The 13,700-nt window shown below is 40.3% G+C and overlaps 1 protein-coding gene across 7 annotated transcripts in view; it reads right to left on the bottom strand.

The window, feature by feature from the left end:
* Nucleotides 1–3,580: 3,580 nt before the first annotated feature.
* LOC129701999 (U2 snRNP-associated SURP motif-containing protein-like) overlaps nucleotides 3,581–13,700 on the bottom strand; it is a 48,004-nt gene continuing 37,884 nt past the window's right edge. For 6 of the 7 annotated variants that reach the window (XM_055643463.1, XM_055643464.1, XM_055643466.1 and 3 more), the window contains 7 exons: nucleotides 12,754–12,817; nucleotides 12,242–12,313; nucleotides 11,624–11,795; nucleotides 9,796–9,906; nucleotides 8,949–9,199; nucleotides 7,697–7,861; nucleotides 3,581–4,104 (listed from right to left, as the gene is read on the bottom strand). In XM_055643463.1, coding sequence (XP_055499438.1) covers nucleotides 3,969–4,104; nucleotides 7,697–7,861; nucleotides 8,949–9,199; nucleotides 9,796–9,906; nucleotides 11,624–11,795; nucleotides 12,242–12,313; nucleotides 12,754–12,817 — 971 coding nt within the window. In that variant the 3' untranslated portion in view covers nucleotides 3,581–3,968. The remainder of the gene's footprint in view (nucleotides 4,105–7,696; nucleotides 7,862–8,948; nucleotides 9,200–9,795; nucleotides 9,907–11,623; nucleotides 11,796–12,241; nucleotides 12,314–12,753; nucleotides 12,818–13,700) is intronic. The other variant, XM_055643468.1, reaches the window with a different exon arrangement.

Genomic DNA, 13,700 nt, shown 5'->3' on the forward strand with positions numbered 1-13,700 from the left:
TTTGATGTTCAGTACACTTGGATAGTCCAGTCTCATTGGCCCGCTATCATTTCTAATTTGTCAAAATTTGGGAATCAATCTGCTCTAGTGATTTCTAGAACCATCTGTACATTCCTAGTTTTGGTGTCTTTATTGTTGAGTTATGTGGGAACACTGCACAGACTGTTATGTTCCTCACGTTACCACTTGAAAGGCTTTATTCATTTGGCTTCAGTACATTGAGACAACAAGGCATCATAAGTTGTCCCAAGGGGTCAAACAGTAATCATGGGACTTTAGGCAGCAGGTATTCCACAAATTGCTGATATACAGATGTATTCTTATCCCATGTTAACATTGTAGAGAATTTCACATAATCCATGCATTTCCTATCACATTTGCATGCAGTCCCACAGAGATGTAGCCAAATGCCCTGTGATCACAAGGTCACTGAAAACACATTTATATAATAAACATTATTTTTATCCTGGGAAAGTTTGTGAAAAATGTCCATGAAGACCACAAAATACCATTATATAAATAAATGGGAATCCAAATGTAGTAAGAACCCTGAGAATTATGTGGCAGAATAATGATGATCTCCGCAGAGGCTCCTGCGTGTCCACTCATTTTACATCAAGTTTGTCATGGTTCAGGCAATACCTCCATTTAAATAGTTTTCTATCAATCCTTGTATTGGAGAATTATACTGAAGACCTTTGACAACTTAGCTTTTGATGTTTTTTGATATGTGATACACTGTCTTCCCTCTGGTGAAACCACTAACATTAGGCACCTTATTGCCTCAATTAACTCTTTATCCACTGAAGTGAGGTTGAAGATGGAACCATTCTTTATGCACTCATTCCTCAAGCAATACTCTCATAAAAACCTCATTAAACTATCTTTGATTGGACTTTACTGGTTTTATCTTGCACTAAACGTTATTCCCTTTATCATGTATCTGTACATTGTGGGTGGCTCGATTGTAAACATGTATTGTCTTTCCGCTGACTGGTTAGCACACGCCAAAAGCTTTTCACTATTCCTCGGTACACATGACAATAAACTAAACTCAACTCAACCCTTCATCGGTGCTTGATAGCTCATCAGCTTGGAGCACTAACTCCGTTTCTTCATTTGCCTGGGTTGCTGAGTGTTTCCAACCTTTTGTTTTTATCTACAATTCTCTTTTCACTCAGTCTACTTTGTGATTTTACAATTACAATAAATTGATTGTTTAAACTTATCCACAAGGTTCTCCCCCAGCAGCTCCTTGATTTCTGAACACAACCAATTGTATTGTGCAAACCAGGACATAGAACAGCACAGGAACAGGCCCTTCGGTCCACAATGTTTGTGCCGTACATGATGCCAAGTATAACAGATCTCATCTGCCTGTACATGATGCATATCCCTATATTCTCTACATTTCCATGTCCCTATTGAAAAGCCTCTTAAACATCACTATTGTATCTTTGATGGAAGGTCATAAATGGTATGATTTGACCAGATCGAGAAGAACCTGGCTGCATAGGAGGGGGTGAGGGGAGCACCTTGGCTGGCTGCCCAGTGAGGCAGGCAGTGATTACTAGATGGGGACAATGCTTATGTGGTTATTATGTGCAGAACCCGTCTCAAAACATCCTAGGGCAGTCAGTCTATGGATGTGATCAAAGGGTTAATACCTAGGCACTGATCAAATGTCCTCATTCATATTTGTATATACATTTTACTAAAACACTCGATCGCAGAACTGCAAAGCACAATTCAATCTGCAGGGAAGCTGCTGAGTGATCTAACTGGCCCTTTCAGATTACTTGCCTGTCTTTCAGGTCCTTGTGACAAGAAAGTCAAACAGAAAAAGCAGCAAATCGGTGAGAAATCGCTTTATGATAAAGGAGCATGCAATTAAAATGAACATCACCAAAGGCAGACAAGATTGAACACATTCTGGAAGAGAATGTTACCTATTACTTGCAAGATAAATACATAAATTGTGACAAAGATAATTTATGTGAAACTGTACAACAGAAAATTAAGCACTGATCTAATCACAAAGAAAGCTCATCAATGCCTCTACTCCCTTAGCAGATTGAGGAGATTTGGTATGTCAACAAATACTCTATCAAACTTCTACTGGTGTGTGGTAAGAGTATACTGACTGGTTGCATCGTGGTCTGGTTCAGTAACTCGAATGCCCAGGAAGGAAGGAGGCTGCAGAGAACAGTAAACACTGACCTCCCCACTATCAAAGGGATCTACGGGAGGTGCTGCCTCAAACAGGCAGCCAATATCATCAAAGACCCACACTATGGCCGCTCTCTCATTTCAAGGTGGTACAGAAGGCTGAAAAACGTGACCACTGGGTTCAGGAGCAGCTTCTTCCCAGCAACCATCGGGTCTTGAACACTTTCCAACAATAACCTCAGCAATTATTATATTTTACGGACTGTGTCTTTGGTTGCACTAGATTTCAGTTTTGCTCTATTATGATTACCTTGTATTATAATTATTAATTTATTATATTGTTGATTATTATGTATTTATTTGCATTATTGTTGTAAAGCTACAACAGGTAAGAATTCCAATGCACCATTGCTGCTCCACATGATAATTAAACACTTGACTCTTGCTTGAATTTTAAACTCAAATCCAAGAACAAATTTAGATACAGCTAGGAGATGACACTAGTTCTGGAACTGATCATCTGAAACAAAAATGATATTGTACCGGACTGAATTTCACTTATAACTCTTACCCAGCAATTTAAAAAGCTCTCTGTCCAAGGTTTTACTGAAGTAAACAAATGTCCCATTGCTCACTGGGGAAAAATATATTTTAATACACTAATTTACTGACACAAGCTATATAAAACTGGAGGCACATGTCCAAACAGCAATGGAAGGATGGCTGTTACCTCAGAAACGGCGGAATGTTTACGTAATATAGCGACATAATTATAGTAAACTTTTTCTGTTAACTGTTCTTCCATGGCAATTAAATACCTCGTTCCAACCGGAGCAATGGAAGAATAGTTGGAATTGTAATTCTAAAAGCCACCTTGCTCCCATGTTTTGGGTATCAAGTAAACGTGCAAAAAATCATTCCCCTTCATCACCAAAGATGTGATAGGCAACTGAACCATCCTAATCACCAACTACAGAGCAGTCCTAACCTTCCATCTATCTCATTGGAAACCCTCAGACTATCTTCTATCTTTAATTGGACTTTACCTTGCACTAAATTTTATTCCCTTTATCTTGTATCTGTACGCTGTAGGTGGCTTGAATATAAACATGTATAGTCCTTCCGCTGACTGGATATCACACAACAAAAAAGCTTTTCACTGTACCTCAGTGCACGTAACAATAAACTTAACAAAAAAACATTTTAGTTAGCAGATGTGGCCATTATTCATTGTTCCTCCCGCCTGATCTTAAATACCTTTTCAAACTGCACCAGGGAGGCAAAACAGCAGGCATCAAGACCTGCTCAGATACAGAATATAAAACTGCAGGCCCATAAAATGATGTACAGGAAATGCAGACACTTACTGCAATGCGATTATTTGAGTACAGAGTGAAAAAAGCCACTGACAAAGGAGCCACAAAACTTTATTTAAATGTTGTGATAATTATGGAACAGAGATGCTTTGATGGGTCATAAAGAAAAATACTGGCCCTGTAACTCTATCTCTATATTATATTTAAAATCACAATGCTCGAATTGAAGCCAAAGCAAAACTAAGGGTACAGAGGTGAATTCTTTACAGTGGAGTTGACAACAGTTACAGAGATGGTTTCTAACTGATTATTTTCAGATCTGAATCACATTCCCATTTTAAACATGAGTTGCAGTCATCCAAATACAAAAGAAAGTATTTATTCCATCTATAAAACAAATGGAAGAGAGTAACAAAGAGCAAAACAAAGTACAAAAAAATGCTGCATCATCTTTTATGTACATAAAACAAACCTCATGGATTGTCAGCGTTTGCTCTTCTTTGACTTTTTGTGAGACCGATGAGGAGTTCTGGAGCGTGACCGCGATCGTCTTGATTTCTTTGGAGAACTTGAGCGAGAATGCTTTGACTTTTTAGGAGATTTTGATCTGGACCAGGATCTACCAAAAATAGATAGAAATAAATTGACGAAAATGTAAACCTACTCCTGAGATTTGAACCCAGTTAAAATCCCACATGTTAAAGCACCTAAAATGGTTTACAGACAAAGACACCAAGTGGCGGTGTATTTTTGTGGGTCAGGCATCATCTCTGGCGAACACGGATAGGTAACGTTTAGGTTGATAAGGACGTGTATAGATAAGGAAGTGTAAAGTGTGAAAACTGGACAAAGGGAATGTAGTTCAAGGAACATGGTAGAATAGATCATTGTTAGTTGGGAGAAGGTAAAAAACAAAGCAGAGATAAAAAGTAGTCCGGGACAGTAAGACTGGTCGGAGAACTGGGAAGGGGGAGGGGATGGAGAGAAGGTGAAAGCAAGGGTTACTTGAAGTTAGATAAGTCAATGTTCATACTGCTGGGATATAAGCTGCCCAAGCGAAATATGATAACATCTATTATAAACCCACTGACTCCAATAGCTATCAAGACTACACTTCGTCTGAAGAAGGGTTTCGGCCCGAAACGTTACCTATTTCCTTCGCTCCATAAATGTTGCTGCACCCGCTGAGTTTCTCCAGCATTTTTGTGTACCTTACACTTCTTCCCACCCTGCTTCCGATAAAGACTGAATCCCCCTACTCCCAATTCCTCCATCTACGCCGCAACTGCGCCCAGGATGAGGTGTTCCATATCAGGTCACTGGAGATGTCTGCAGTGGCCATTTGGCCTGTTTCGCATGTCATTGAGGATGGCATGTGCCTTTAAATGTGCCTTGATGGACACTGTTGTGGAGACTTACCTTTCAAACAAGAAAGTGTTAATCTACAAAAGAATCATAGTATGGCAGAGCAAGGTACCCAGACTTTGAAACGCAAGTTGGGCAAGAAGAGAAAATTTCATGAAAGAAGAATCTCTTTGAAGAATAATTTCTACAAAGATGATTGCTTAAAATCTAGGTCTACTGAGCAGGAAGCAATTCTACCAGTAGAACATCTGACTTCTCTTTGCAATAAGGGAGGATTTATACTTTCGAAGTGGGACAACGAGAATTGTGAAAGCATTCCACTAGATGACAGAGCCAAAGAAACCAGAGAGTTGGATTTGGACAGAGACGATCTGCCAATGGAGAGAGCATTGAGAGTTACTAATGTGGTATAACTGAAATACGTTGACAGAAGAAAATTCTGCGTATGAAGTTTCCAGAGAACTGACACTGAACCGTTTCTTAAGCGAGAAGAAATGGATCGATGAACTAAAATCTCTCTGCAAGCCAGACAGAGAGTTGCCAAAGCTTGAGCTGGGAATGGAAATCCATGCTAAAGATTCGGACATTAAATTAAACTTAACGGTGAACTTTATTGTTAAAGATCCTGTTATTCTTTTGAAGGATTTTCATACTTCAACATTGCTGTTACAACACATCAATGAGTTGATCGGACATGGAGGAAGACGTTTCGTGCTGTCAAAGCTTTGGACCATGTCTTTTGGACTATATGCTGGGTATCATGCCTGACTGGTATGCACGATATGACTTTGAATTAAACCACTGTTGTAATAAGATTAATAACTAAGTTGTGCTTGCTTCTAGAAGATGAAAGTGAAGATGGAAGAGTTGATGAAGAATTCGGATTGCAGATATATAGTGCATGCTATTTTTTCCTCGTTAGTATAGTGATTAGTATCCCCGCCTGTCACGCGTTAGACCGGGGTTCAATTTCCCGATGAGGAGCCACAGGGTTTTATTCCCTGACCTTTTAATTTTGATGTATGTTAAGCCTTTGTGGCCACTTTTTTGATGTTTATTGGTAATTGCCTCATCATGTAATCGGAACAATTAGGGGCCGGTATGTAGTGGCCATTTGACCTGTTTCGCATGTCATTGAGGATGGCATGTGCCTTTAAATTTTAGACTACCCGTTATATTGTGGGTGGGATTTATGACGTGTTTTTGGGCGTGTTTGGAGCTTAGATGCTTTGGCAGGAGTTTAGTTTTTAGATTAGTTTGGAGAGCCATGGGGAAGGTTAACCCTTCTACCATGTAAGAACATGTAAGAATATGTAAGAACATGTAAGAATATGCGGGCCATGCGGAGTCCATGGGAGATCTAAAGGAGATCATGCCAGATCTTGCCAGTGTTACGGAGACACGAGTTTATTAATGTCTAAAGTAATAAGCTTGAGTTCGAAGAAGATTGTAGTAACGAGTCGGAAGAAACTTGACTGTATCTTACTGTTTTCTAGCAACAATAAAGCATTTATTCATCAATAGACAGTGTTTTTAAGTCATATCTGAGAAGAAGCTCTTAAGGTCTGTGAGTGAGCTTGCATGCGTTTAGAAGACACCCCCTTCAACCATGCTCATCCAAATAACAGCTAGGGTGCTAATTACCTGAAAGATATGATAATCTGCCGCTACAATTTCCTCTTTCATTAAGGAACGGGGGTTCAACTCTTCCATTATAGATGAGGCCCTCACTGGGGTCTCCTCAATATTCCATAGCTCCACACTTGCTCCCCCTCCTCCCAATCGTAACAGGGACAGTCTGCCACGTCCTCACCTTCTACCCCATCAGCGGTCGCATACAGTACATAATCCTCCGATATTTTTGCCACCTCCAACGGGATCCCACTACTAGCCACATCTTCCCATCTCCATACCTTTCCACAGAGACCGTTCCCCTGCAACTCCTTGGGTCAACTAGTCCCTTCCCACCCAAACCATCCCCTCCCAGGTACTTTCACCTGCAACCACAGGAGATGCAACACATGTCCCTATACTTCCCCCCTCGACCCCGTCCAAGGACCCAGACAGTCTTTTCAGGGGAGGCAGAGGTTCACTTGCACCTCCTCCAACCTCATCCACTGTATCCGCTGTTCCAGGTGTGGACTCTCATATATCGCCAAGACCAAACGCGTGCTTGGCGATCGTTTCGCTGAACGCCTTTGCTCAGTTCACCTAAACCTACCTGATCTCCTGGTTGCTAAACACTTTAACTCCCCCTCTGATCTAAAATTCCCACACTGACCTTTCTGTCCTGGGCCTCCTCCATTATCAGAGTTAGGCCCAGCACAAATTGGAGGAACAGCACCTCATATTTCGCTTGGACAGCTTACACCCCAGCGGTATGAACATTGACTTCTCTAACTTCAAGTAACCCTTGCTCTCCCCCCCTCTTTCTCTCTCCATCCCTCCCCCTTCTCAGTTCTCTGACCAGTCTTATTGTTTCCGCTACATTTTATCTGTTTGGTTTGTTGTTACCTTCTCCCAACTAACAGTGATCTATGGTAGACACAAAGTGCTGGAGTAACTCGGCAGGACAGGCAGCATTTCTGGAGAGGGAATGGGTGATGTTTCGGGTCGAGACCAAGCAATGATCTATTCTACATTTTCCTTAATCTCCATTCCCTTTGTCCTGTTTTCACACCTTACACTTCCTTATCTATGTACCTCCCACTCCCCTGACATCAGTCTCGACCAAAGCATCACCCATTCCTTCTCTCCAGAGATTCTGCTTGTCCCACTGAGTTACTCCAGCATTTTGTATCTATTGTGAGACAAATTAGTTGTCCTTCGTTGATAAATGTACCCACCTTTTTTTCCGTTTGCTACTGTGCCTCGGAGACTCCTTGTACACTGGAGACGGTGACCTAGACAGGGTGTTTTCTTTTAGCAGTGATCTCTCAGACCAAGGTGACATGGATATTTCACATCGGATGCTTCTGGAGGGACTTGGTGAGCTCGTACATCTCCTTCTCCTGCAACACATTGTAAACATTGTTGTTTTATTGTCATGTGTGCCAAAACGGAACAATTAAATTCTTACTTACTAAATATATACAGATGCCATTTCTTTCCCCAAAGGTTGCAAAATATCTGTGACAATGTCAATCAGTAATCCTCTCTTCCATGAACAAGGTAAATAGAAATTTAACAAAGCCACTTTCCTGGATACATTTGAGGAGATGTCTACGTCGCTCTATGTCGCTCTTCTAGGGAGATGCTAACTGCATTTCGTTGTCTCTGTACTGTGCACTGCACAATGACAATTAAAGTTGAATCTGAATCTGAATCTGAATCTGAATTCTCACACCACCAGGTTCAGGAGCAGCTATTTTGCTGGCCAGATGATTGTGTACAATTTCGGAATCCATCCAGCCTCAACCCAACCCAGTATTTTCCGACAGTTTAAAACAGACCTGATCTCTGCCAATGAAATGTGTGAGGCACAACCAGCAGGAGATGGGGGAACGTACCTTGCTGGAACTTTGTATGTTTAAAGCAGGTGTAAAAGGCATTGAGCTCATCCATTAGAGATGTGTTATTGCCAGAGATCACCCCCAATTATGGCGTATAGCCCATGATGGTATTCCCTCCACTACTGAAATTTACCAAACTGCCTTGCAATTACTTGGTCCATCCCTTCCTCCTTTCAATTAGTTTAGAGACACAGCACGGAAACACGCCCTTCGGCCCACCAAGTCCATGCCTACCAGTGACCCCTGCACATTAACACTATCCAACACACACTAGGGACAATTTGCCTTTATATCAAGCTAATTAACCAACAAATGTGTGCGTCTTTGGCGTGTGGGAGGAAACCAAAGATCTCAGAGAAAACCCATGGGGAGAACTTACAAACTCCATACAGACAAGCACCTGTAGTCAGGATCAGACCCGAGTCTCTGGCGCTGTAAGGCAGCAACTCTACCGCTGCATCAGGAACTTTACATCATTAGTAGCTCCACAATCATCTGATGACTTGGAGACAACTTTACTTTCAGATGCTATTAGAATTCCAGGGACACTTGCATCTTTATTACTTCACACTTTTATTTTACTCACCTGGAAGGTGACAAGGAATTTCCTTTATCTCTGTGCTTCTCTTTTGCCCGTGATCGATCTTTATTGCGTTCCTTTTCTTTGATTTTCAGCTTGTTCTTGTCTTTTTCTTTGCCTTTTATTTTATCCTTCTCCTTGATCTTTTCTTCAGTTCTATCTTTCTCTTTTCTGTCTTTTTCTTTGTACGTTTCTCTTATTCTCTCTGTATCACAAACCTCTTTCTCCAGGTCTTTATCTTGGTCTTTTTCCTTTCCCTAAACAGAAAACATGGCACTTTTGACCCCTTAATGCAAATACTTGGGTGATGCAGCACCTTCAGCCCATCAAGCCCCATCTAACCATCTATTGTACATTTATCTCATTGTTTTAATTCTCCCCATTCTCATAATTTCCCCCCAGATTCCACAACTCAGCAACACGCGAGGGCAATGCATAGTAACCAATTAACCAACCAGCAGGTATTTGGAATGTAGTTATTAATAATGTTTCCAGATATAACATAATACAGCACAGGAACAAGCCCTTTAGCCCACAATGTCTGTGCCAAAACATGATGCCAAGACCATCTCTTATCTGCCTATAGATATTCCATATCCCTCCATTCTTTGCATATCCATGTGCCTATCGAAAGGTCTCTTAAAGACCCTTAAGAAATAACAAATATTAAGATTAAGAAATATCATTTAGTTGTTACATATGAAATTGAGGATTACTACACTGATAGAGACCAGTGGCTATCTCTTTGTCATTTACAGTTTTTCAAACCTGTACAATATCAAAACTTATTAAATGCCAGTTGCCGACTGCATTAATACCCAGGAAACCAACCAGCTGCAGCTTACAATCTTACCTTCTGCAATAGTTTACTCCTATAATGCTCAACCTGTTGTTGAAAGGTCATTCCTGACTTCTTAGTCCTTTTACCAGATTCCAATTCATCCTGAAATTTCATTACTTTAAGCTAGAAGGAGAGAGATTAAAAAGCTCTGAATTTAAACAATTTGAAAAAGTCAGAAATGAGCAAATGCATGTATTTAATATTGCCAAACTGAACGTAATAGTGTAATGGAGAATGATTCTATCTCTTTACATCCTGTCATCAATACAATAACATTTATACTAACAAAATGTGCATAGGTGAAACAGGCAGAAGCCAACATGGTATGAAAATTGTCAGTGATGATAAACCATGTAAACGAGCAGGCAGTTGAGGGGCAATGCTCTCTGCGCAGGGGAGATTGACTTGGAAAAAATGCAACAATGCACAATGTTTTTGCAGGGAGAGAGTGAGAATTATTTATTTTTCAGACAATTGCATAAAACGATTTTTAAAACTTAAAAAAAAAGAAAATTGGCTCTTCCTGCTGTCTTTTCAGAAAGAAACCATAAAGAGTGCAGAGAAGTTTTACGAGGATGCTGCCGATCTAGAAGGGGTGAGCTATAAGGAGAGGTCGGGTGGACTAGGATTGTATTCCTTGGAATGCAGGAGGACGAGGGGTGATCTTATTGACATGTATAAAATCATGATGGGAATTAATTGGGTGAAAGCACAGAATACTTTACCCAGGGTAGGGGAATCTAAAACTAGAGTTTTAAGGTGAGATGGGCAAAATTTAAAAGGAACCCGAGGGGCAACCTATTCATGCAGAGGGTGGATATTTGGAATGAGCTGCCAGAGGAGGTAGTTGAGCCAGGTACAATACAAGTATTTAAAAGACAATTGAACAGGTACATGGAGAGGAATGGATTGGAGGGATATGGGTCAAACACAGGCAAATTAGACTAGCTTAGATGGGACATCTTGGTCAGCATGGACGAGATGGGCTGAAGGACCTGTTTCCCGTGCTACATGACTGACATCTTCCACTGCCAACAGTCAAGAAGCTGAACACAGTGCCACCCTCTAAATCCACCATGCTTGACGTACAAGCACTGCTCCCCACAGGTAATGAGGCTAAATTCTGGCAGGCAGGCTGTGGCACAGATGGCAGTTCAAAGAATCTTACTGAACACTGGCGCTGTGCTGGTTTATTAAAAGGGATCTTTGAAAGTGCATCACCCGTGACGGTAACAGTTCTGTGCATAACACACCTGCACCTTGAGCTGGTTATGAAGAAACATCATAAGCAGCAAAATACTGCACCCCAAATTTGCCCCAATATTGGCCTCAATGCTCATAATCTTCCGTCCTTTCTTCTATTCTTTTTTTAAAACAATGGTACAGTGATATATCATTTTTTAACTGGTTCTCCAAGCCAACAGTAATTTAATATGACATTTAATTGTCTAGCTGCAAAAATGTGAATGATTGAACTATACCCAAGATCTAAAACAAACATACTTCAGCGGAAGTGCTGACCCAAAACCTCGCCTGTCCTTTCTGTCCACGGATGCTGCCTGAACCACTGACTTTGTGTTTTGTTTGCAGTTCAGCACTTGGCCGCACAAGTAACTGCAGATACAGGTGAGAGGGTGGGGTGGGGTAAATACGAGGACTAAATGAAAAGGGCTAGAGGTGCCAGTGCTGGTAGAGTGTCTGGGTCAGAACATAGTCGAAGAGTTTATGTTTAGTTTACTGTTACGTGTACCGAGGTAGTGCAGAGCAAGAGAGCAGCAGGAATCACTGAGGGGGAGCAGTGTGAATTCACATTGCTCCCAGAGAGAGGAGGCACACTTACTTCAATTTCCCGCAGTCTGGCTCGTTTCTCCTCAGACAAGTCCAACATTTTTTGACATTTGGAATCAAAGGGCTCTTCCTTCAGAACTACCTCGTCTTCCATCTCGCAACCATCCACTTCTTCCTCTCCTTCTTCCTCCTCCTCCTCCTCCTCCTCCTCTCTTATTTCCTCTCTACAAAACACAAACAGATAACTGAAGTTTACAATAGTCCTATAAATCCATTCATTTTAGGTAAACCATTGGTTTGCAGGAAGATTTATTTTCCAGCAATACATTTAAGAGAAATATATATTTATTTAGCCTTTTTTAGATGAATCTATGAGAAAATCTATTACAAACATGCAAGAGTTTGCATCAAGATCAAGACTGACAAAAGAGAAGTGCCAATGTCTGTAGATGTCTCACTCGTCTGTTAAATTCACAATTTTTGAATTACTTCATTTTGTTTCAGAGATTGCAAAGGTGTATCACAACTAATGCACTGGCAAAATAAATATCAGGATTGAATAACATCTTAAATTCTCAAAATCGTTATCTGCCGATCACAGGTCTGCAATAGGAACTGCAATAGGAAAAGCTCGTAATGCTAGACAGACAAAATAGTTTCAATTTCTAACCTGCAGGAACCTCCTTTTTGGCTCGTGTGATGTAAACTGGTCACTTTGCTATGTGGACTATTTCTCCAAATCCTGCGAACAGGCCACAATTAAAATTCTTTATCAGTTTTCCTACACTTCTCAGTTCTGATGCAAACCATAAATGCAGAATTTCTAGCTACAACGTATTTTCCTCTAGAGCATAAATATGACCTTAAAAGGGAATATGTAAACATCATATATATAAAAATTATAAACCGTAACTAATCAGCTTAGCAGGTTGATGACAACATACAAGACAGCTTATAAATTACAGGCCAACGGAACACTGGAAATACTTGTAGAGTTCTTGATAGACTTAGTTTTATTAATTCAATTCAAAATCAGCAGGTACTGTGTGCAGTTAAATTAGAACATTATTTGTAGAGCAAAGTTACAAAAGCAAGTGAGAAAGAATATCAAATTTTGCAGCTAAGAATCTGCACTTCATTTGAAATGGTTAATGATCCAAAATATTTTTTGAAACAACTTACTTAATCTCACCCTTTTCTTCTGATTCTGTGTGATCAAGAAGGTCCCACTTTGATGTGGTAATTGCTACAAAAATAAAAATTGATTTTTACATTTCATATGCAAACTAGAATTGTTGAAAGTATAACACCATTACTATACATTACCACAATCTGTGCATTGTAATCATTTCATTTTATAACAACAATTTAAGCTACAAATATTATTCCAATTATTCATAGTTAAATATCAAAGCCAAAGACTCATTAACTGACTATAAATCACGGATCCCTCAATAGATTCCAATACCATAAACTATACTTCTTTAATTTCAGCATCTCAAGTTGAAGATTAATTGTTTTAGCAACCTAACCCATTTTAAGCATTTAAGCCCATACCCGACTCAAAGCTGCAATATCCCACAATATTTAGATATATAGTATCTTTGAGCAATCAACCAAGTGCAAACATATTTCAGAAGGATGCGAGGGACTTTCTTCTGCTACCCTCTGCGCAGAGAGTATGGAAACAAAGTATAAAATTCTTAAAGGATTTCCCCCTTAGGCTAGATGCAGAAAAAATGTCCTCTTCCCCAGTGTTGGGGGCAATCCCTGAACCAGGGGTCCAACCCCTTTAAGAATTTTGTAAGGGGTCTATAAGATCCATTTCTCCTAATTGAGATGAGGAAAAACTTTCTTCCGCTTTCTTCAGAGACAGTTGTGGAATCAGTCTGGAATTCCTTCTCTGCCACCCTCAAGGCAATGGATGGCCTTCCTCAGATGGGAGACCAAAACTGTACGCAATACTCCAGTGTAGTCTATAGACTCTGTAGGGCTAACCCTGAATGAAATCCTTATGGGGATGAATCTACCATTTTTTCTTCATTGCTCAGCCATGCCTATTTCATGATGGTGAAGGGCAGAATGGCCTACTCCTGCACCTAATTTATATGTTTCTATAAAACTTTGCA

Source organism: Leucoraja erinacea, chromosome 12 (genome assembly GCF_028641065.1).
Source record: "Leucoraja erinacea ecotype New England chromosome 12, Leri_hhj_1, whole genome shotgun sequence".
In the NCBI taxonomy this organism is placed as follows: Eukaryota; Metazoa; Chordata; class Chondrichthyes; order Rajiformes; family Rajidae; genus Leucoraja; species Leucoraja erinaceus.